This window comes from Gracilinanus agilis, chromosome 2 (assembly GCF_016433145.1).
Source record: "Gracilinanus agilis isolate LMUSP501 chromosome 2, AgileGrace, whole genome shotgun sequence".
In the NCBI taxonomy this organism is placed as follows: Eukaryota; Metazoa; Chordata; class Mammalia; order Didelphimorphia; family Didelphidae; genus Gracilinanus; species Gracilinanus agilis.
In genome coordinates this window covers 574,762,184-574,785,198 of record NC_058131.1, presented here as the reverse complement: position 1 = coordinate 574,785,198, position 23,015 = coordinate 574,762,184, and the positions used below count along the sequence as shown (strand labels likewise).

At 37.2% G+C, this 23,015-nt stretch overlaps 1 protein-coding gene across 3 annotated transcripts in view; it reads left to right on the top strand.

Annotated features, from left to right (window-relative positions):
• SNX1 (sorting nexin 1) overlaps window positions 1-23,015 on the top strand; it is a 58,727-nt gene that overhangs the window by 21,202 nt on the left and 14,510 nt on the right. For all 3 annotated transcript variants that reach the window (XM_044665361.1, XM_044665358.1, XM_044665360.1), the window contains 9 exons: window positions 2,288-2,421; window positions 2,837-2,903; window positions 5,054-5,097; window positions 6,054-6,195; window positions 7,229-7,307; window positions 7,797-7,872; window positions 9,437-9,550; window positions 10,247-10,340; window positions 12,289-12,494. In XM_044665361.1, coding sequence (XP_044521296.1) covers window positions 2,288-2,421; window positions 2,837-2,903; window positions 5,054-5,097; window positions 6,054-6,195; window positions 7,229-7,307; window positions 7,797-7,872; window positions 9,437-9,550; window positions 10,247-10,340; window positions 12,289-12,494 — 956 coding nt within the window. The remainder of the gene's footprint in view (window positions 1-2,287; window positions 2,422-2,836; window positions 2,904-5,053; window positions 5,098-6,053; window positions 6,196-7,228; window positions 7,308-7,796; window positions 7,873-9,436; window positions 9,551-10,246; window positions 10,341-12,288; window positions 12,495-23,015) is intronic.

Below are 23,015 nucleotides of genomic sequence, written 5' to 3'. Positions count from 1 at the left end.
ATAGGACAGATTCAATTTCTAATGAAGCTAAAGGATGTTTTTCAGAACATTTGCCAGGGGTAACAACCTTTTTTGTGGATATGATCCACATTAAATGACCTGAACATCATGTTGGGATCTTTTTTATCTGAGCTACTGGCTAAAACTGCAGGATCCTAGTGCTTTACTTCTTTTTAGCACCAAGTAAAAGGCATTTTTATGTCCTAAACCAGTGATGGGCAAACTTTTTAAAGAGGGGGCCAAAGAAAAGGAAATGCTCATCTATCAGTCTGTTTCTAAGGCGAATCTTTCGAAGTTTCATTGAATTGTATCCTACTTGTTGTATTCGTCAGCTTAGGAATAATGTCACCAGCCAGATAAAACATTTCAGGCCCCCGGCCCCTCCCCCCACCCCTCAAATCTGGCCTGTGGGCCATAGTTTGCCCATCACTGTCCTGAACCATAAGAGAATTTTTCAACTATCATCTCTTCAAGTAAGTGGCTAGACCTAAATGGAAATAACCTAGATATCTGTATTCGTTCATCTGCTTTGTTTATCATTTATTAATTCGTTTATCATTTACTTTATTTAGATTCTGAACTTGTAGTTCCTTCATTCTCATTTCTAAGTAGATTGATTTTATTTACCTAAAAACTCTCAGTCCTTCAGATTTGAGTACGCAGTGTCAGTGTGTACATGCACACTGTGTTGTGTGTGTGTGTGCGCACACGCGCACGCACTTTGCCCTAGATCTTTGATTTCATTAGTACTCCCAATGAGAAATCTCCTTTTACCAATGTAGATTGTTGATTACTCTATAATTTTTTAAAGAGTTGTCTGGGGCATTGAGCATGACATACAACCCTAACCTGTCAGAGGCAGGGCTTAAACTCAGGTCTTTCCCAAGTCAAAGATTTGTTTTATGTCTACTATTCCATTTGGTTCTTGCCAGCTCATATTTAAGCTATCCCAAATTAATCAAAACAAAATATTTATTAAATGCCAACTATGTGCCAAGAACTGTGCAAAGTGCTGGGGATACAAGAAGCAAAAGGAAATCCCTGCCTTGGAGAAATTTACATACTAATGAGGGAGAAAATCAGTAAACAAATATATTGTTGTTCAGTCATATCAGTTGTGTCCAACTCTTCTTGACTCCATTTTGGAATTTTCATGACAAAGGCACTAGAGTGGTTTGCCATTTCCTTCTTTTGCTCATTTTATAGGTGAGGAACTGAGGCAAACAGAGATAAGTGACTAGTGAGTGTCTGAAATCAGATTCTATTTCAAGAAGATGATTCTTCCTGACGTTAGGCCCAGCACTCTAACCACTGTGCCACTTAACTTCTCATCCCCTCCCTCCCAATATAAATATACATAACAAAGCATATATAAAGACAAGCAGGCAAATGGCTGTTTACAGGATAAATTTCAGGAAATAATTAACAGAGGGAAGGCACCAGAATTAAGAGAAGTTGGAGAAGGCTTTAGAAATGAATAATTATGGATAAATGAGTTTATTATTAATAGTTAAGGTTTTTTTCCTTTCAAGCACAAAGGGAAGCCCAAAATCCTTTAACATGAACTCTTTCAGAATAGAAATATTCCTAAAATATATTTCATTTCTACCCTTTTTAAAATAGATTATACTGAGCACGTAACTTTGAGTTATAAAGTACAACGATACCCTCAAGACCTGTTTAAGTATGTGAAGCTGTTTGACACTATGTACAGTGGCTCTAGACTGCTTTGTTTTTTGAGTTCTTGTCTAATTTTATAGCCTTTTCTATTTAATTACCAATTTTTCTCTGCCTGTAAGTTCCTCTTTCCTCTTCTGATTTGCTATTTCTAATCTGTCAGTTCAGAAACCAGAAAACCAAGCTTCTAGTAATTAACTTGATTTATAAAGTCTATGTAGCCTCTGACTGTGGTTAAAAGAGCAATCCATAATTAAAATGCGTGAGATTTGGTACATGAGTATGTATTTGGATAGTTCTTTTGGCAGCCAGGACCAGCTTTTGCTTCATTCCAGATTGCTGTGTTACAGATAGATAATATTATCAGTTCAAGGTAATAATGATATTACTTCAGGAAGCCATAACTAAAGTGGCAATTAACCCTTCTTTCTGCTTTCTTCTATACCCCATTATCCCAATAGAATCTCTGTACTCTGTATAAGAATCCATTCATACTAGAGGTGGATAAGATGCCGTTTTTCTTGTAGAGTTCTTAGAATTGAAGCTATGATTTTGCAATGAAGGTCATAGGATGTATTGGTCTCATTTGGAAAATTATGTCTATTTGCAGATGCCACAGTAGAGCTATCTCTGGATAGCTCACACATCCACCAGAAGGATGAATTGGCCAAAGCACTTCCTTCTTTCAGTCCCCAAGAAGTCACAAACTCTTCATGCAAATCACAGCCAAAGAACTCTGAGGAGGTAAGAATTTGGTCTTCTTGCTACTGAATTATAGGTTGGGCTGCTGTTAATCTAAACCTAGATCTGTAGGACTTTTCAAACCCAGACCCTAAAGAACACTCTTACAGTTAATGTGCAAGTAAGAATGTTATAAGTACGAGTTCTGGTTTCAGCAAGAAGATGAATTTACCAAGTGGGCAATATGAAAGCTTTCTTTTTACACAGCGTTTGAGATTTCTAGATATGATTTAGATGATTGAACTATTGCTTTATTTTGGATTCTTTTGTTGTTTCATTAAAGTGTTTTTGAAAAAAGGACACATTTATATACATATTTATATATATGAAGGCTATTTGATGTTAGCACTGTAATTTAAGGTAAATACAAGGCAAAACTTCTTTTGCATTTTAATTCTCATGATTTCTTTTCAAAAAGCTGGAGGAAGAAGAACAAGAGGACCAATTTGATCTGACAATTTGCATAACAGATCCAGAGAAAATAGGTGAGCACCACAACTAACTCCGTCACAAAATTTATTTTTAAGCCCTTATTTCCTATCTTAGTAACAACTCTTAAGACAGAAGGGGAAGAGCTTGGCAAATGGGATTAAGTGACTTGGCCAGGGTCACATAGATAGGAAGTATCTACAGCCAGACTTAAATCCAGGCCTTTCCAACACCAACTTGGTGCTCTATCCACTGTGCCACCTAACTGCCCTTTAAGATGGCATTTTAACTACAAATGCCACTGCATTTTCTCTTCCGTCCTCAAAATGCTAAACTGACAATTGAAAAGCAAGAGATGTTGAATATAGCCAACCTAATAACCCTTTTTCTATGTTGCTCAATCATGTTTCAGTTATGTCCAACACTTTGTGACTCCATTTGGGGTTTTTGAAGATAATGGAGTAGTTTGCCATTTCCAGTCTAACACTTGGGGAACCAATATAGATGAATAATATTTATTATGGCCCACTTTCCAAACTCTTCCCCCTTCCTTTTTGGGAGATATTCTCTTTGCTTTTTTCTTGTACATCATACATGCACTAATAAAGCAAACAAAATTTAAGAAAGGTGTCACTGACTTTCTAACAATTTTTGGTCATTTTAGAAAGTGCCCAATGGGATTCGAATTTAAGTGGTGTCTTGATATGGCTACTTTATGAATGACTGTTAGGCATTTTGACAAAAGTGTGAATTTAGGCAGATTTAGGACTTAGATTTAGCTGTAAGTTTAGGTTCTAGATCAAGAGATCTTAACTTTTTTTTCATTGTGGACCCTTTCTGTAGTTTGTTAAAGCCTGCAGACTCCTCCTCAAAAAATGATATGAAATGCATAAAATGAAATGCATAGGACTTCAATGATGACCTTGCCAACAGTCACAGAGCTTAAGTTGGTAGCAAGCAAGTGTAGATTTAGAACCCTTTCTTCTATTTCTCTTTCCAGTTAGCCTAAAGAATGAATATTAGTGAGGAGCAGAAGATAAGTGTTTAGAAGCCTAAAGATGATAAATGGTAAAAAGTGACCTTAGGAATTGTATAGTTTAAAGAAAAAAGAAAGCCACCCTGTTCTTTTTCTTGACTAGTTTTTGAGTATATTTGATAAAAGTTGTCACATCTGGTTATCTACTTTGAGATCAAGCTGTGGCAATTGCTCTTTCTGATTTAGGACAACTCTTTCATTTTCCATCCCCTTTCAGCATTAATTTAGGAGCTCACTGTAACTCTTTGTTAACTAGATTTTCCTGTTTGGTATGAAGGGAGGGAGAAAGTAAAACCATTGGTGAACAAAAAAAAAGCTAACTCACTGTCTGCCTAGATTCAAATATATGTTTTTTCTTTGTTCATATTGTCAATGGTTCCTTTATATGCCCAAGTGGACCAGGTCAGGCCTCTGTTGCAGAGAATACCAATTTCTTGAATCTCAAATTATTCAGCAGTCAAAGGCTTTTTCAGAAAAATGACACATACACACACACACACCCTGCTTGTCTCCCCACAAAAGGGAGATATGTATGACATCAGTCAGTCAGAAAATCTTCTCTTGCTCTGGGCAAACATCAGAGATCAGAGAGGTCAGTGTACTGTAGCAGCAACAGAGAGAACTGGGACAAATATCTGAAAAAGCAAACCATCCATAAAGTTGGACTAAGGGTAGAACCACTTGTTTCCTTTTACATCCGTTGCTTCCTTCTCCTTCTTTTTGATACAGCCAGCAAATTGTTTCATTTTGGGCAGATGTGTGTAACCAGCCCAAATATTGGCAGGATAACAACCAATTGATTGTTAAGGTTCACTGCAGATCTTGGAGTATAAATAAGGCCTGGCTGCAGAACAAAAAAACTGAATCTATTGTCTTTTATCAAACTGGAATAAGCCCAGCATCCGCTATGACATGTGTGTACAAGTCCTAAGGCAAAATGGATTCCAGTTTCTAGGGGGCTTTGTTAAACTGGGTAGCAAAATAAGTATCTTTTTTTAATTATTATTATATTTTCAGATCTGAATCCTCCTCCACCCTTTCTCCAAGATTCTTTCTTATAAAGCTTATATGGCTTCTAGTTTCAAGTAGGAGTAACATAGACTCAGAGTACTGTTTAAATTTTAGACTGGTCAGAGAACTGAATTCTGTTTTCTCTTGGTTCTTTCATAGGAGATGGCATGAATGCCTTTGTGGCTTACAAAGTTACAACCCAGGTGAGTCTGAGACAGAGCCCTGATTCTTTATGCTTAGTAGATGTGTGTTCACATGGTCAAGGTGGCTGTGGCATTTCTATATTATGTGGAACTGCCTATTTTGCTGCTTAGAAACTCCTTAATTTCTTTGCTATAGTTTTCCTTATCTCTGGATGGAACCAGCCTCTATACTCTAATGGCTCCCCTAGGTACTCCTCATCGATTTTTTTCTGAGATCTGGGAACTTACTACAGAGCTTGAAATGAAATTTACTTGAGAGTTAGAATTTAACTGTTTGGCCATGTCCAATTCTTCGTGACCTCATTTGAAATTTTTTAGGCAAAATGCTGAAGTAGTTTGCTATTTCCTTTTCTAGCTCATTTGACAAATGATAAAACTAAGGCAAACAGGGTTAAGTGACTTGCCCACAGTCACCCAGCCTTTAAATGTCTGAGACTAGATTTGAACTCTGGAAGATGAGTCTTCCTGATTCCAGGCATAATCACCCTCTCTTTGCTGCACTACCTAGCAACTCCTTAAGTGTTAGAGTGTGCCAGTATTTCTGAGACTAGATTCTTTCCCCTACAGAAATATGTATGGCAAAATCACTTCAATGGACCTCACACAAGCTAATGCAACAACCCATTTTAAAGCTCTTCATTCTTTTCAAATGTCCTGTAGGAAACTTCTTTAATAGCTACTTTCCTTCTTCTTTGTCCCAGCATACTCTAGTCTTCTCCTGTATATCTGATATTCTTAGTTTGTCATTCCTCTGGTATTGCTTTTTTGGAACATCCTTTTAATCAAGAGGCAATGGAAGAATGTGACTAGATAACCACTGAACTTTAACTTTAAGTTGGAATTGGGCATTTATTTCCTCAGAGAAACTATTTCTGAGTAATTGAAAAGAAGAGATCTAGGTGATTAATTCCTTATTTTCAACTAATCTTCTGTCTCTCTCTTTTTTTGATCCCAAGACCAGCTTACCAATGTTTAAAAGTAAGCAATTTTCAGTAAAAAGAAGATTTAGTGACTTTTTGGGACTCTATGAGAAACTTTCAGAAAAGCACTCTCAGAATGGATTCATTGTCCCTCCTCCTCCAGAGAAGAGCTTAATAGGTAAGGTTGTAGCCTATGGTTTCCTAATTTTTCTAGGTTTGTTTCCTATACATATTGTATTATTAATGCTAATGCTAATAATAATTAGCATTTATGTAGTACCTACTATGTGCTGGGTACTATGTTAAACACTATTCAGATATCTTATTTGTTCCTCATAGCAACTCAGGAAGGCAGGTGCTTTTATTGTCCACATTATACAGATAAGGAAACTGATTTTTAGAAATAATTATCTCAAGTATACAGGTTCCATTTTCAGTAATACTACATAGCCTTTTGCTAGGTGAATTCCAGTGATTTCTTAGAAATCATTTGAAGGACAGCTAAGTGACTCAGTGGATGGAAAGCCAGACTGGAGGCAGGAGGTCCCTGCTTCAAATGTGACCTCAGACATCTCCTAGCTATGTGACCCTGGGCAAGTCACTTAACCCCAGTTGCCTGCCCCTTACCACTCTTCCACTTTGGAACCAATACTTAGTGTTGATTCTAAGACAAAAGGTAAGAGTCTTCTTCAAAGATAAAAAAAGAAAGAACAAAAAAGAACAAAGAAATCATTTGAAGAAACTAAGTTAGCCAGTATGTCTTTATTTTTATTTGGAAGTATTTGAGAATTTTGTCCTTAGGCTCCAAGGCATGTCTATGTATGACGTTGAAGACTTGGGGACCAGGAATTTTGCTTCTGGGTACCATTAGAAACCAGGAATTTCATAATTTAACATACTCTTAGTCTGAAGATGTCTTTCCTTCCATCATTGAACATCTGCCCCTAGAATAAGCTGGTACTGCATAATATTATTTTGTAAAGATTCGGGTTAAGGAATATAGAATTCGGCTTTGTTCTTAGTATGTTCAGCCTAGTTAAGACTGAACTTTATCACCTAACCTTTTTTTATTTTTTAGTGCTTACTTGATTATGCTTTCTGGTTTTATTTTGCAATGTTACATTTATATTGATGTTTTTCTACCCATTGGCTTTGTCACAAACTTGTCCTGTTGGGTGTTTGTTGATTATTTTCTTAAAATTCTACTCCAGGAATGACTAAAGTGAAAGTTGGAAAAGAAGATTCTTCTTCTGCTGAATTTCTTGAAAAAAGAAGGGCTGCACTGGAAAGGTAAGTGTGCTCTTAAGAGCAGGTTTCTTCCTGGTTAATATAAGAGCACGCTAAGTAAGGATGGCTATTTACTTCCAAAAGAAAAGAGTTCTAAATTGAGATCAGAGTGGAAACCTATTCTTAGTGAAGACACTTTGGCTAGATGAATAGAAATTAAATTACTTGAGATGGATAAATCAAGTTGAGTTGAGTATGTGAGATTTTTTTCCCCCTCTATTTTAGTTTACTCTAAATATTTCCAGGTCTCTTACCTATTGCAGGGAGGGGAGAGTACTATTTTGCTTAATCCCTTCCTGCTTTTTATATTTCACCTGGTAGGTTGTTAAAAATGTAATTTAGAAAACATTTACTAGCAAGTACCTAATCAGAATGGAAATGTTTTAAGTGAGAGAAATGGTTATTTCAAGGAACAGAATTGTATAAGCTGTGTAACTGCTCTAAGACCTGTGAGTCCAAGTAAATTAATAGAATGCATTGCCTTTCCTATAGGTATCTTCAGAGAATTGTGAACCATCCCACCATGCTACAGGATCCTGATGTCAGAGAGTTCTTAGAAAAGGAAGAGGTAAGTATTGGGCAAATGAAACTGCTTCAGAGGGCTATCTGCCTCTAGAGTTTCCTTCTACTTTAGTGGGGTAGTGACTATATTAGTTCACTTACTCACCAAGTTTATTGAGTACCTAGTATACATAGATAACACTACAATAAGCTGTATCTTGATCCCCTTCTTCTAATTTCCATATATGTCAAAAGATAAGTCAGACTAGAACCTCTTACCTCCAGGTTCAAAACAGTAATCCATTGAGACATTGCCATTGCAGGTAATATTTGTTTGTATGCCTGACAGTGAGGGTGCTAAGAGAAGGGACTGGGGGGTGGGGGTGGGGGGAATTAAAGACTAAAGAATGACCTCAGAACTATACTAAATTATAAATGAGAGAGTAAGTAATGTTTTGAATCTTTCTAATTTGTGGTCTCCTTACTAGCTTGCTTTCTTCTTATCAGAGTCCAGAACATTCAAATCATTAGAATATGGTTGCTTTCCTTTCATTGGACCTATCTAGGGACATGGTTGAACTGCACATAATAGGACATTTCAAATAGCTTCTACGTATCAAATGTGTTAGTCTTCTCATCTGAGCTATGACATTAATGACTAGTCTTATCACAAATAAATGCTTCTGTTCTTATGAGAGTTATGAATGAAAGCAGAACGAAGATAATGAGATACTTGTGTTTGTAGCTCCCCTGTTCCATTGCCCCTGCTGAGTACAAAGCATATCTTTTAAAGAACTCCCCAAATTGTGTTAAGTCCTATTTTTTATGGTGTTGGTCCAAGGGACCTTTTGACTAAACACAACTCTATTGAGGAGTTCAGGTCCTCCAGGTAGGTTGGGAGATTTCAACATAAGGTCACTTGACCACTTAATACACATGATTGCCTTTACTTCTGCATGTAATAAGAGCTAAAGAATTTACTCTGTTTCATGTGGTCCTGAATTGTTAATCCTGCCTCTGTACTGATATTAGGTTCCCTTATCTCCTTTCTAAACACTAAAAAATGCATCTGAAAAAAAAAATTTTTTTTTTTAGTTTAATGATTCATGTACAATAGAATTTTCTCACAGTGGTCTTCAGAACTAAAAGTCTGCTTTTTTGGTGGGGGTGGGGAGTAGGGAGAGGAGGAATTCATTAGCCTCTTATTACCTGGTATATGTCACATTGTTTTCTCTAAGTACTTTTATTTTGAAAGCACTTTGTTTTTTTTGTTTTGTTTTTTTTGTTTTTAATTAAATGCAACATTTCTAAGATCCACATTAATTGGCCCTTTTTTCATCTCCAAGCTCAAGATTCCCGACTAGATGTAATTAGTTTACCCTTACCTCACAGGTTCATTGAAGAATTAAGTTTGTTATAGGTCATTAACACTTATAAAAGAAAATCTTTGCTGATGTGTGAGATCACGTTAACAACTTTTGAGAGAGAGCTAGGGAGTTTGGGCAATTGTATTTGTGTGAGAGACAGGTTGACTGCCCTCTGTTTGACATTTAATTGGACTTAATTTGGAAGGACTAATGGCTGATGTCTTTCAGGCATGATTTATCACCTCTGTCTCCTTGGTTTTTTAGTTGCCACGAGCAGTGAGCACGCAGACATTGAGTGGAGCTGGTCTCCTCAAGATGTTTAACAAAGCTACTGATGCAGTGAGCAAGATGACCATCAAGATGAATGAGTCCGACATTGTAAGTAGCCTTGTGTCCCTTTGTCTTCTTTGGGGTTTGTAATGATAATAGTAGACATTGATCAAAGTGCTTTCAATTCTGCACAGCATTTTACATGCATCATTCCATTGGATCCTCACAACAACTCTGTCAGGGAAAAACTACAGATTTAACCCCCATTTTACAGATGAGGAAGCTAAGGTGCATAGAGGTGAATTGATTTGCCAGTGATCACACAACTAGTATGAGGCAAAATTCAAACCTGGTTCTATCCTGCTATCAAGACCAGCATTCTTTTTGTTGTTGTTGTTTTGTTTTAAAACCTACTACCTTAGAATCAATACTAACAGTTCCAAAGCAGAAGTGTAAAAAGGGCCAGGCAGTCGAATTAAGGGCTTTTCCCAGGGTCACATAGCTAGGAAATTTCTGAGGTCATATTTGAACCCAGGACTTCCCTTCTCTAGGATCTGGCTCTCAATCCACTGAGCCATTAACCTGCCCCTAGACCAGCATTCTTACTACTCTATCACGCTGCCTCTTATAGGCTCTCAGTTGTTGGTTCTTCAGTCACCATTAGACTTCCCAAAGACCCAAGGCTACAAACTTTGAGAATGTTCTGTTAGTTATTTAACTTTGAAACTTGGAAGTTGAAAACTTTCAAATAATTGTTTCCTCAGTGGGGTGGGGAATCTCAATTTCTGGTTTGTTTCTTTACAGTGGTTTGAGGAGAAACTTCAGGAGGTGGAGTGTGAGGAACAGCGCTTACGGAAACTACATACTGTTGTAGAAACTCTAGTCAACCATAGGAAAGGTAATGATTTCTGGAATGTACTTGGAATCAGTGGAGATTGATGCCTGGCACCTGAGAGCCAGAGACAAGGGCATGCTGTTCTCAAGGTCCTTAGATAAGAGTTAAAGGCCTATCACATCTATTAGAGTGAGCTTAGATCTTAAAGATATAGCTTGTATTTCCTGGCAGAAGGATAACTTTTTAGTCATAGTAATGGTGCCTATTTTCTAACTGAGAAGACTTTAAAGAAGCCCAAATACAGCATTGTGCTAAGACATAAGTTTCCTTATAAATCACTTACTTTGTTTGATTTCACCTCTCTCTGTCTCTCTTTGGTAAAAGCCCTACCCTCTGTCTTAGTATCAGTTTTAAGACAAAAGAGTGACAAGGGCGGGGCAGTCAGGGTTAAGTGATTTGCCCAGGGTCACACAACTAGGTGGTGATTTCCATCTTAAGTAACATCACTTCTTGCTCTACCATTTTAATGATACAGTATAGATGGAGGGATGGAGAAAAGCCATGAATATCCTAGTTTTACTTTGGCTCCTGATATTGTGGCCTTTTCCTTGGTGATACCTGCTAAGAACCAACTAAATTGGCCTCATGTGATCTCTTTCTTCTTTGCTCTCTGAAAATATTCCTATTTATCAGTTTTAGAGACTAGGTCATTATAAATCTGAATCAGTTCCATAAATGTATGTCTCAAAAATAAAGCATTTAATAAGAAATGAAGAATATAAGGTATAAACTGGATCATAATGGTCCTTTAAATTTATATGATACTTTGGAGTTTGTAAAATGCTTTCTAACATGATCTCCTTTTTATCACAACAGCTTGATGAGGTAGGTAAGGCAGGTGCCATTGTTCCCTTTTAAAGATGAAGAACCTGAAGATCAGAGAACAGAAGTGATGGACTTGCCCAAGGACCCATAGCTAAGAAGTAGCAGGGCCAGAACTCAATTTTAGGATTCTTCAAATCCAATGTTGTTTTCACTCTGCCTTGATTATGCAGAAATTTGTAGTATGTGTGGACTTGGGCATGCATTCATGCAAACTCATTTTCAGAAGATAAGACTAAGCACCAGCTATAGAGTGTTCTATATCCCTGCTTGCTTATTAGCTTGGCTCCTGCTGACCCAATGACCTGGAGTCTTCCTTGAGTAGCTGCATTTGGTCTACTTCTACTGGTTTTCACATTTAACCTGTTTAAACCCCAGGCCAGCAGTCTCTATACATCTCTTACAAAGTGACTCTCTCATTTTTGCAGTATATATGTTGATTTTGGTTACTGGACAGATGATATAGCCCTTAAGTGCTATGTATTCTGAAAGGAGTTTGGGGTTTTTTCCCTCCTTAATCTCCAGGAATTGTATCACATATTAACTTTTTGGCCCTTGGCTTGGAGAGAGAGATCTTCATACAGTAAAAGTTTGACCACAAAGTGGGTAAGAATAATGGGTTTTTTTGTCTCACTTTTGGTATGAGAATTCATGAACGTCTTTAAAGTCTAGCAAGGCTGTATGGTAAAGTGGAAAGAATACTTGCTTTGGAAGCAGAGGCCAGAGGTTTAAATCCTGGCTTAATCATTTACTACCTGTGAAACCCTGGGCAAATCATTCCATCTCCCTAGACTCCAGTTTACTCATCTGTATGATGAAAGGATTGTCTTTTGATGGGCTCTGTGGCCCCTTCCATCTCAGGGTCTATGATTTGTGTTATCCAGGAAAGCACCACCTATGCTGAAGTCCTGGATCTTTTGAGGTTTTTTTTAAAACCCTTACCTTCCCTCTTAGAATCAATACTGTGTTTTGGTTCCAAGGCAGGAGAATGGTACTGGCTAAGCAATGGTGGTTAAGTGACTTGCCCAGGATCACACTGGATGTTTTATTAAAACACTGAAGAGAGTAAGATTAGATAACATTTTTTATCCTTTTAAAAATGTTTCCCTTTGTGTTCCCCATCTCTCAGAGTTAGCACTAAACACAGCACAGTTTGCAAAGAGTCTTGCCATGCTGGGGAGCTCTGAGGACAACACGGCCCTGTCCCGGGCGCTCTCCCAGCTGGCAGAGGTGGAGGAGAAGATCGAGCAGCTGCACCAGGAACAAGCCAGCAATGACTTCTTCCTTTTAGCTGAGCTCCTAAGCGACTACATCCGCCTCCTGGCCATAGTCAGGGTAAGTGTCTCTTAGGATCACCCTCTCTTTCTGCCCCTGCCTTACTAAACAAAGTTGTTTTTTTGTCCTTTAGCTTACAGGTGATTAAAGTGCTGGACCTGAGGTCAGAAAGGCCTGAATTCAAATCCTGATTCAGATGCTTATTTGCAGGCTAGGCCAGTCACTTAAACTCAGTCAGTTTTAGTGTCCACATCTGTAGAATGTGCATAACAACAGCACCTACTTTATAGGCTTTTGAGAAGATCAAATAAGATCATCTGGGTAAAACTTTTGGCAAACCTTTAAATGGTCTATTGATATTACCCTATTCTTTATCTGGATCTTAAGTATGTTTAACTATTAGAATATTTAACTCAACTAGAACTGTGGAGAATTAATTCATATTACTTACTCTAACTTGAGAAGTGCATGATGAGATCATCTCTTTATTCTAGCCAAGGTCATCACAGAACTGGCTGGTGGACTCCTTTAAGCCAGCCTTTGACAGTCTTTTGTGCTTTACCTTCTTAATAGCTAATTGATCCCTCATTCCATGGAGTATTTGGGGTGGGGTGGGGATGTGTGTGAGTTAAGCAGTTATTTTCTGTTATCTCTTTCTAAACACACACACACACACACACACACACACACACGAAAAAGAAGAAAGAAAAACAACTTTTGTAGCACATAATCATAGTCCAACAAGACAGATTCCCACATTGTCCATGGGCAAAAGCGTTTGTCTCATTTTGCATCCTAAATCCATCATTGCTCTCTCAGGAGGTGGGCAACATAGTTCATCCATTATTTGTCATCTGGAATTGTGGTTATTGCATTAGTTCCTGGAATTGTGGTTATTGCATTAGTTCATACATGTCGTCCCAAGTTTCTCTGAACTTAACTGTTTGGTCATGTCTTAGTGCACAATAGGGTTCCTTAGTCATTTAGAATTTATTAAGCACCCACTGTGTATTAGGCACTCTGCTAAGTGTTATACTTTCCATACTCTCTTAGTTTTCAGTTCTTGCAACTACAAAAAGATCTGTCATAAATATTTTTATATATACACGGGTCCTTTTCTTCTTTCCTTCATTTCTTTGGGGCATAGACCTAGTAGTGATATTGCTAGGTCAAAGTGTTTGTAGACTTTAGTAACCTTAATGATTGTGTTCCAGAATGGTCAGACCAATTCACAGCTCCACCAAGAGTACATTAAAATGCCTGTTTTCCTGAAGCTTTGCCAATATGAGGTATAAGATAGAACCTCAAAGTTGCTTTAATTTTCAGTCTTATAATTTTTTTTTAAACCCTTAACTTTTGTGTATTGGCTCATAGGTGGAAGAGTGGTAAGGGTGGGCAATGGGGATCAAGTGACTTGCCCAGGGTCACATAGCTGGGAAGTGTCTGAAGCCAAATTTGAACCTAGGACTTCATTTTTATAATTATTAGTGACTTGGAACTTTTTCTTCATAGGACTCTTAAGAATATTCTGTTCCTATCCTTTGCCTATTTATCAGTTTTAGAGACTAGGTCATTATAAATCTGAATCAGTTCCATAAATGTATGTCTCAAAAATAAAGCATTTAATAAGAAACTTGCTCCATAGATTTTTTTTCTCTTATCACTTATCACTCCAATGTGGGCACCACACAGAAATGGGTTTAGCAGCATAGAGAAGAGACTATAAACCAAGAGCCCTGTGTGGAGCACTGCTGTAGTCACTGCAATAGCAAAGGCTGCCCTGGCTTGGCCTGGAACTGCTGACCTCCAGATGCCTGCCTCTTTCCTGACATAATTACCTATTAAGGCAACAAAGAAATATTTGAAAGTGTCTCCAAACTGAAAAGCAAGTACTTAATTAGAGATAAGTTTCAATTCCTATCCTTCCAGCCTCGGAACTGTTTGCTACCTAGGCCCAATATCAGAGGAGGTGAGCCTCTGGCTTGTAACAGTCCTCCATCTCCCACCCCCTGGCCATGGGGCATTAAGGAAGACATATCGAGAGATGATCACTGCTACCAGTTTATATTTTATTCAGAATAGCAAAGCTGTTTTTTGGAGTTATGCTCATTCTCTTCTTCCATGAAGTTGAGTTGGTTTTGTTTGTTTGTTTTGCCACTAATTCTAACATGATAAAGACTAGGGCTTAAGAAATAACATTCAGTCCTAGAATTAGCCGTATCCTGATATTGGAATTATCTGAAAGTGGAACTGTTTCCAGGCAGAGCTCTACGAAGAACACTTTGGCCATTCCAAGGCTCCCCGGCACTTAGGAAGTCTATTGGTGCCTAAAAGTGATTTGGTTGACTAGGTTGATCCAGAGTTCTCAGAGTAAAGTTAAGCACTACATGTCTTCTATGGCTGTGGCACTCACTATCCTCTCCTGGAGGACCCTAGAGGCTCCAGCTTCATTAGATGAGGGTGGTTTCCTCTTCCTCTCTTCTGAACCTAGAATCTTTTTCTGCATATCTGTACAGACTCACTTATACATTGCTCCCTTTGACACATTCTGTGGTCCACCCAAAGTGGCCTTCTTGTTGTTTCTCCCATGTGGTCATACATTTTCTATCTCTGTGAAGTCCTAGCCTCACCTTTATCTCTGAAAACACAGTTCAGTTTCCATCTCTTACATGAAATTTTTCCTTATTCTCCTCCCCCACACTTCTGTTACTCCCCCTAATACCTTATACTTTGTGTGTGCGCATGCATGTGTGTTTACTTCTTGTGTGTGCATGTTATTTCTCTGATATAACATAATATATTGTCCCTTGAATACAGAGACTATTTTTTTTTGCCTTTGTGTCTGTCACCTAGGAGGCTGCTTAGCACATACCAGTTTACTTATTGTTTATAATTTTATATAAGTATTTGCTTGTTATTTATGATAGTCACCCCATAATATTCACTTATTTCTGTGTTATTTGGTAACATCAACTAAGTTGTAAGTAGGTAAAAAAAGCATTACTTGGGAAAGTAAACTATAGCAGGCCCTGTTCTCTCACCTATACCTCAAAAGCCATGTGTAGGCAAAGGCCCATAGATGTCCCCCAAACCTCTTCAGAACTGGGCACTAAATGAGAACTGCCATTAATTAAGGAAAGATCTGTTACTGAAAGGTATAAACGAAGCCAACCTCTGCTTCTTAAAATCTCTTGCAACTATTTGAAGTCTGAAAAGAAAAGGAACTTGCTCATAACAATAGTGACTCTTGTGCATGTTCTTTAGAGCCCTAAAATTATTGAACCTCGGTTATGAGATTTAGTATCAGGAAAAACCACTGGGCTTATATGTTGTAAAACAGATGTGTTGAACTCACTGTCACAATCTCCCCAGTGCAGCCCAAACCAGGTTAAAATGATTAGAAAATGTTTAGCCAAATGCAACACAACACAGATAATGTTAACTTTTTGTTTTTGAAGTCAGGATGTACCACAGGGATTGTTTCTGTGTGAGTCTGACATCCATGCTGTGGAACCAAATGGCTTCAAGTTGACTTGATTGAGTCTTCTTGAACCATAAGTCTCTGTAGGTCCCAAGGTCACTACCTTGCCCTTTCTCCATCCTCTCTCCCCTTTGTGATGTCATCCTTCCCTCAGCTTCAAGTATCATCTTCAGGTCATGTCACAGAATTTGAGTTGAAAGGAACTTCAGGTAACTGACCCATCCCCAAGGACCAGCCTCTGCATGGAGAATCCCCTAGAGGGAGAATCCATGAGTTAATCAGCCAGCATTTATTAAACACCTTCTCTGATTACTAGAAAGTTTGCCTGACCTCAAACCTTAACAGGACTGTTTGCAACTCCACCCAGTATTTCTTCTTCACTTGAGAGCCCTCCGACTACTTGAAGACAAATTCCACCCCCTTCTTCCCCTAGGCTCTCCTTATCTAAACTAAACAACCCAGAGCCTTCCCACTGATCCTTAAGACTTGGATTTAAGATCCTTAACTATTTTGGTTGCCCTCCTCTGGGTACTCTTTAGCTTAGCAGAGTCCTTCTTAGATGGTGGGGCCCACAGTTAAATATAATATTCTAAATTGTTCTGACAAGGGAGAGTTACAAAAAGAAAATCACTTCCTCATTGCTGGAAGTTAGACCTCTCTTAATACAGCCCAAAATTTTATATTCACTTTTTTGGCTGCCCTGTCATATTGCTATTTCATATTGAACTTTGAGGTCACCAAAAACCCTAGAACTTTTTTCAGACAAACTACTGACTGATCAATATGTCCCCCCCCCCCCATCTTATATGTGTGGAGTTGATTTTTTTTAAACATAGGTGTAAGACTGCACTTACTGCCATTGAATTTTATCAACTTACCTATGATTCTGTCTTGCCATGTCCTTTTTAGACCTCAAGTCAGTCAGTCATTCAGTATATCAGCTGTCCCTCCCAGTTTTGTGGTTTCTGCACATCTGGATGAATATGCCTTCTATGCCTTTTTCCAAGTCATTGATAGAAAATGTTAAACAGCTTAGAGTAAGCCAAGATCTGTAGGTAGTGACCCTAGAAACCTCTTACCGAGGTTAACATTGAACCATAAGGACTACTCTTTGAATATAGCCATTCACTCAGTTCAAGTGCATCTTAATTGTATTAATGTAGTCCTTATCCTTCTATCAGGAACTGTATGAACTGTTTTGTCAAATACTTTGCTGAAATCCAGTTAAACTATGTCTTCATCATTTTCCTTACTCTTCCAGTTTGGTAATCCTGTCACAAAAAGAAATAAGGTTATTCTGGCATGATCTGATCATCATAATCCATCCTAGGATTTTCCTGGGAATCAAATTCAAATTTACTGACATGGATTACATATTTTGTTCTCCATTAAAAAAAAAGCATTTATCCTTCTCTAATGCTTTTTTCCACAGCCTTCCAGTATTAGTAATAGTAATCATTAGTAACTTAGTAATTATCTTCCATTTCTTTCTATACCAAAGGATATAATTCATATGAATTAATTCATCAAGGGTAACTAAGTACCCTTTACCATATTCTTACTTTTCTTGGTTATCAATTGGTTAACCATTTTTGTACTGACTCTTTCTCATGCAAAAGTCATTGTTGGCAGAAGAAATTTGGGTATGTGTATATCAGCTCACCCTTCTTTATCTCATTTTTTGATCCTTTTTCTCTTGGTACAGCTTTAAAAAACTCTGAATCCTTTTTAGCCTCTGCTCATTCTGAACTTTTAATGCTCCTGGCAAGATCTTTAGATTTTTTTATTGATCTTTCTCTTTATGTTACCTTTCTTCCCTAATAAATCCCTCCCCTCTTCCTACCTACTGAACAAAAAAAGAACAAAGGGAATCAGGAAAAACACTTCAGTGAAACTAACCAACTCATCTACTACATTTAACAGTATATGCAATATTCCACAACCAGGGTTTCCACAGTTCTGTTAAGAAGAGAGGGAATTCTCATATTTCTTCTTTAAGGCCAAGCTTGGTCATTATAATTACAGAACATTCCATTTTGATTTTTTTTAGAGGTGTTATTTCCATTTACGGTTTTGCAGTTTGGGAGTATGTAACATTTTTCTGGTTTTGTTTGCTTCAGTTTATAATCAGGTCATATAATTCTCCCATGTTTCTTCATATTTATATTGTTATGGCACAGTAATAGTCTATTACATTCTTAAACCACTATTTAGCTATTTCCCAAGCAATGGCCATTGGCTTCAATTTTTTAACTACCATAATAAATGCTACTATAAATGTTTTGAGGAATTGTTTAGCAGTATTAGATGCAGATTTTTTTCTCAGTTGACTTCTTAATTATTGATTTTTATCATCATAAACCCATTTCAATCCAACATAATTAAAATTATTTAGTTTATCTTCTAATTACTTTTTGGTGTGGCCCTTAACATTCATCTTACATATTCATTTGGAATTTATTATAAAATATGGTATGAGATTGGTCTGAACCTAACTATTGGTGAACTGTTTTCTAGACATTTTTCTTCTCTACTTTATCAAATACTAAGTTATGGAGTTCAATTAAAATTTTTTTTTTTCAGTTAATAAACAACTCTTCTCTCTTTTCCACCTTCTTTCCCTGTTAATGGGGGGAAATTCTTGTAATAAATGCAGAGCCAAGGCAAACAAATTCCCACATTGGCATTGTTTTAAAAATATATGTCTCATTCTATACCCCAAATCTTTCACTTCTTTGGAGATGGGATTATGCTAGGCATCACTCTTCTAGAATCATAGTTGGTTATTGCATTGATCAGAGTTCTTGAGTTTGGCAAAGCTTTTTATCTTTACAGTGTTGTAATTGTATACATTATTTTCTAGGTTCACTTCACTCTGCATCAGTTTATACAAGTCTTCCCAGTGTTCTCTGAACCCATCCTTTGGTCATTTCTTATAGAACAATAGAATTACATTTTTATATTATAATTTGTTCAGCCATTCTCCAATTGATGAGTATTGCTGTGAGAAGAGGCAGAGTTTAGTAACGTTAAAGTGTTTTGTAATTGTAAGTCTTGAATATGGCTCAGTGGATTGACTTAGAGGTATTTTTGTAGTTAATTTTGTAGTTAACTTGAATATGAATGTTGTTTTTATTGTGTCCTTTTATATTTATGGCAATATAAAGTTGTTGATTTTGTGTGTTATGTGCATTTTTTTCATGCTTCTTTGCTGAAGATATTGTTAATCAATCACTCAAAGAGAATGCTTGCTATGTGCCAAACACTATTGTTAGTCCTAAGGATTCAGAGACAGGTAAAAAAAGTATTTTCTGCCTTCAAGGAGGTCACATTCAATTAGAGAATACAACATGTAAATAACTAGGGTCTCTCACCAGAAATAGAATTATATCAAGTAGCAGTAGGGAAAAAGCATCCTACCTAGCTTTACTCCTATATTTATTGGGAACGCTTCTAGAATTTCTCAATTGAAAAGAATGCCATAACTGAGATTTTAATACATACCTTTTTTTGGGGGGTGGGGGAATGGCCACCTATGCCTACCTGTAGTTTTTAGCAAGATTTTTTCTTGTGAATTAGAATTTATAATTCTTGTACTTTATCAAAAGGCTTTTTATCTATTGATATAATTATATGGTCTGGAGTGGTTTTGTTTTTAATATAATTATATTTCTTTTTGAATCATCCTTTATGCTATTAATAACCTGATCATAATGAATGATTTTTTTTGGATATATTGTTATAGTCCTGTTCTAGGATTTTACTTGAAATTCTTATATCTATATTCATTATAGAGATTGGCGTGTAATTCTTCATTTGCTTTATTCTTCTCAAGTTTAGGTATTGGGGAGTGTTAGTTCTTAGGTTTTAAGAATAATTTGTGTATTATAGATATTGTTCTTTAAACATTTGCTAGAATTGACATAAACCATCTATGCCAGTTTTTTTTTTCCATTAAAATTTTTTTTTCCCTCAGTTACCTGAAAAAACAAATTTTATCCTTCATTTTTTGAAAGCTCGAGTCAAATTCTCACCTTACTTCTCTCTATATCCTCCCTCCCCTTCCTAAGACTGAAAGCAGTCTGGTAGAGATTTTACATGTAGTATAAAACATCTTTCCATATTAGTCATTTTGTGAAGAGAACTTGAACAAACAAAAGTGAAATATATTATATCTTGGTCTGTATTCAGATTCTCTCAGTTCTTTCTTTGGAAACAGACAGCATTTTTCATCATGACTCCTTGAGAATTGTTTTAGATCACTATATTGCTAAGAATAGCTACATCATTCATAAATTTTCATCATAAAATGTTACTGTTATGTACAATATTCTCCTGGTTCTGGTCATTTCTCTTTGTATTAGTCTATGTAGGTCTTTCCAGGTTTTTCTTAAACTATCCTCATCATTTTTTATAGTACATAGTATTCCATTACAATCATATACCACAATTTACTCAGCCATTCCTCAATTGATGGACATCTCCATAGTTTCCAAATCTTTGCTATCACAAATCAAGCAGCTATAAATATTTTTGTATAAACAGGTCCATTCCCCCCAACCTTTTTTTTTAGCTCTTACCTTCTGTCTTAGAATCAATACTGTGTATTGATTCCAAGGCAGAAAAGTAATCAGGGCTAGGCAATGGTGGTTAAGTGACTTGCCCAGGGTTACACAGCTAGGAAGTATCTGAGGCTAGATTTGAACCCAGGACCTCCCTTCACTAGGCCTGACTCTCAATCCACTGAGCCACCCAGCTTCTCCTCCCCACCCCGCCCTTTTTAAAAAATCTCTTTGGGATTCAGACCTAATACTTACACCAAGCTTTGTAGTTCTTTATAACTTAAGATTAGGTTAAGATTTTTATTTATAAAGTTGATTTGGATAGTTTATATTTCTTTAGGTAAAACTTTTTTTTTTAAATCTAAATTGGTTAGTGAGTTCCTAATATATATATCAGCACTGGTTTCTTCAGGAAACTACTGTTTTTTATCTTTCATTGAAATGGTGTCCCATTGTGTCTTAAGATTTTGATTTCATTCATTCTTGAGGATTTCTGTGTCTCCTATACTGATTTCCCTTGTGTGATGTAATCTTGTGGGTTCTTACCTAACCTTCATCTAAACCCCTGATGGCAAACCTATGATACACATAGCAATTTTTGATGGCATGCAGCCACATACAGAGAAGTATTGGGGCCACATGCAGAGGATGAAACATTTGCTGTAGTGTAATATAGTGTAGACACTCTGTGCCAGAGGTCTGTAAGCCAAAACAACTGTCACTAAGCACGTAAGTTAAATAATTAGTTTTTGGTTTATTAAATACAGTTATATATTACAATTATATTCTTTTTTGTTATTTAAACTATAAATATCATGAAATCATGGTTTTTTTTCTCGAAGTGACATATCACCCGAGTTATGCTTGATTTGGGGGCAAATTTTGACACACCAAGCTCAAAAGGTTGCCCATCACTGATCAAAGCTCTTCAAAATCCGTTTTCTCCAAATCTAGAATATATGCCATACTGTGACCAGACTTCCTCTCTTCCTTAGTTATAAACTTCAGGACAGACTGGTCACTTTCCCCTAGTCTTCCTCTCATTCCCACTCCAGCTACTGGTTTTTCCCTATTAGTGACATTGCTATACAGTGTAGAATTTCTTTCTCTGCTCCTTTGCACTCCTCCTGACATTTTAGGTCAGGCTTTCATCACCCTTCTTCCAGACTGCTGGAATAGTCTTCTAACTGTTCTTCTTTTATCTAGTCTTTTCCCCCAAATACATTCTAAGCACTGTTGTACCAGTAATATTCCTGCAATGCTGATTTGATCTTTTAACTCCCACATTCAGAAACCTTTAGTTTTGCCTTCTCCTCACCCCTCTTGGAATCATTTATAGGATTTTAAAAAATAAACAGTCCTTTGCTGGTTCTCCTACAAATCTGGCTGCAACCTCTTTCCAGCCTAAACTACTTCTCTTTATACATATTACACCTTCTCTTTTGCTACTTATGTTTGTAGCCATTGTCCCCCATTCCCAGCATGAACTTACCTTACATCTGTGTCAACATCCTTCCCTTTTAAGGGATAGTTTTATTCCCAGGCAAATCATTCAAGTTCATTCCTCAGGTTTCCTCATTTATAAAATTCATATGATCATGGAGAAAAAGCCTTGTTCAGTGACCATCTCTCCAATCATTAATACTGTGAGTCATTAACTAGAGAGTAGACTCACCAGAGGTTATGGTTAGCAGTGGGAGTCCAAGATTTAAGGGATTACCTCTTAACTGAAGAGGCCCGTAGGTGCTCCTTTTTACACAAGCCTTGGAACACTCTCAAAGAGGACCTATCTAGACAGGGAAAAACAGGTGACAGAAGAGGGCCTGTAGTCCAGATGGTGACAACCTGTAGAGCTTACCCATCAGTATTGTGTGTATGTCGTGGACAGAAACCTACACAAAGAATCAGACTCATATAAGAAGAGAGTAATAGGCTGGGGTGCCTTTCGGCAATCAGTAAATTCTTTTAGTGACTCCAGGCTTCCCCCAGAACAAAAGGTCTGCCTTTTTTCCAGTGATATTGCATAGCTGTAAGTCTGGAATGCTACAGTTTCAGAATTGAAATGAAAGATTACCCAAAGGAGGAAGTCCATGGTGAAGATGAATGGGATGCAACATTTTACTGATGGGGTCATGAAAGCAAAGAAATAGATGAGAGAAAAAAGAATGAGGAGTTAGTTGCTTGGCTAGAAAGAGGGATGATCCATGAACAGCCTCAATGGGCCTTGCAGTGTCAAGAGAGCTTGTTCAGGACAGAATGTTAGATAGAGCCCTTTAGGTGAACTATGGAGGACATGGACAAGAGTCAGGCAAGATGGAGAGCTACATAATTGAAGGAAATACTGACATGGAGCCTAGTTTCATTAGTGCAGTTTTACATGTCTTATTTCTTACTAACATACACACTCAGAATAATATTCAATTCAATAAACATTTATTTTTTTTAAACATTTATTAATATTCATTTTTAACATGGTTACATGATTCATGCTCCTCCTTTCCCCTTCACCCCCCCCCCCGCACTCCCCCCACCCATGGC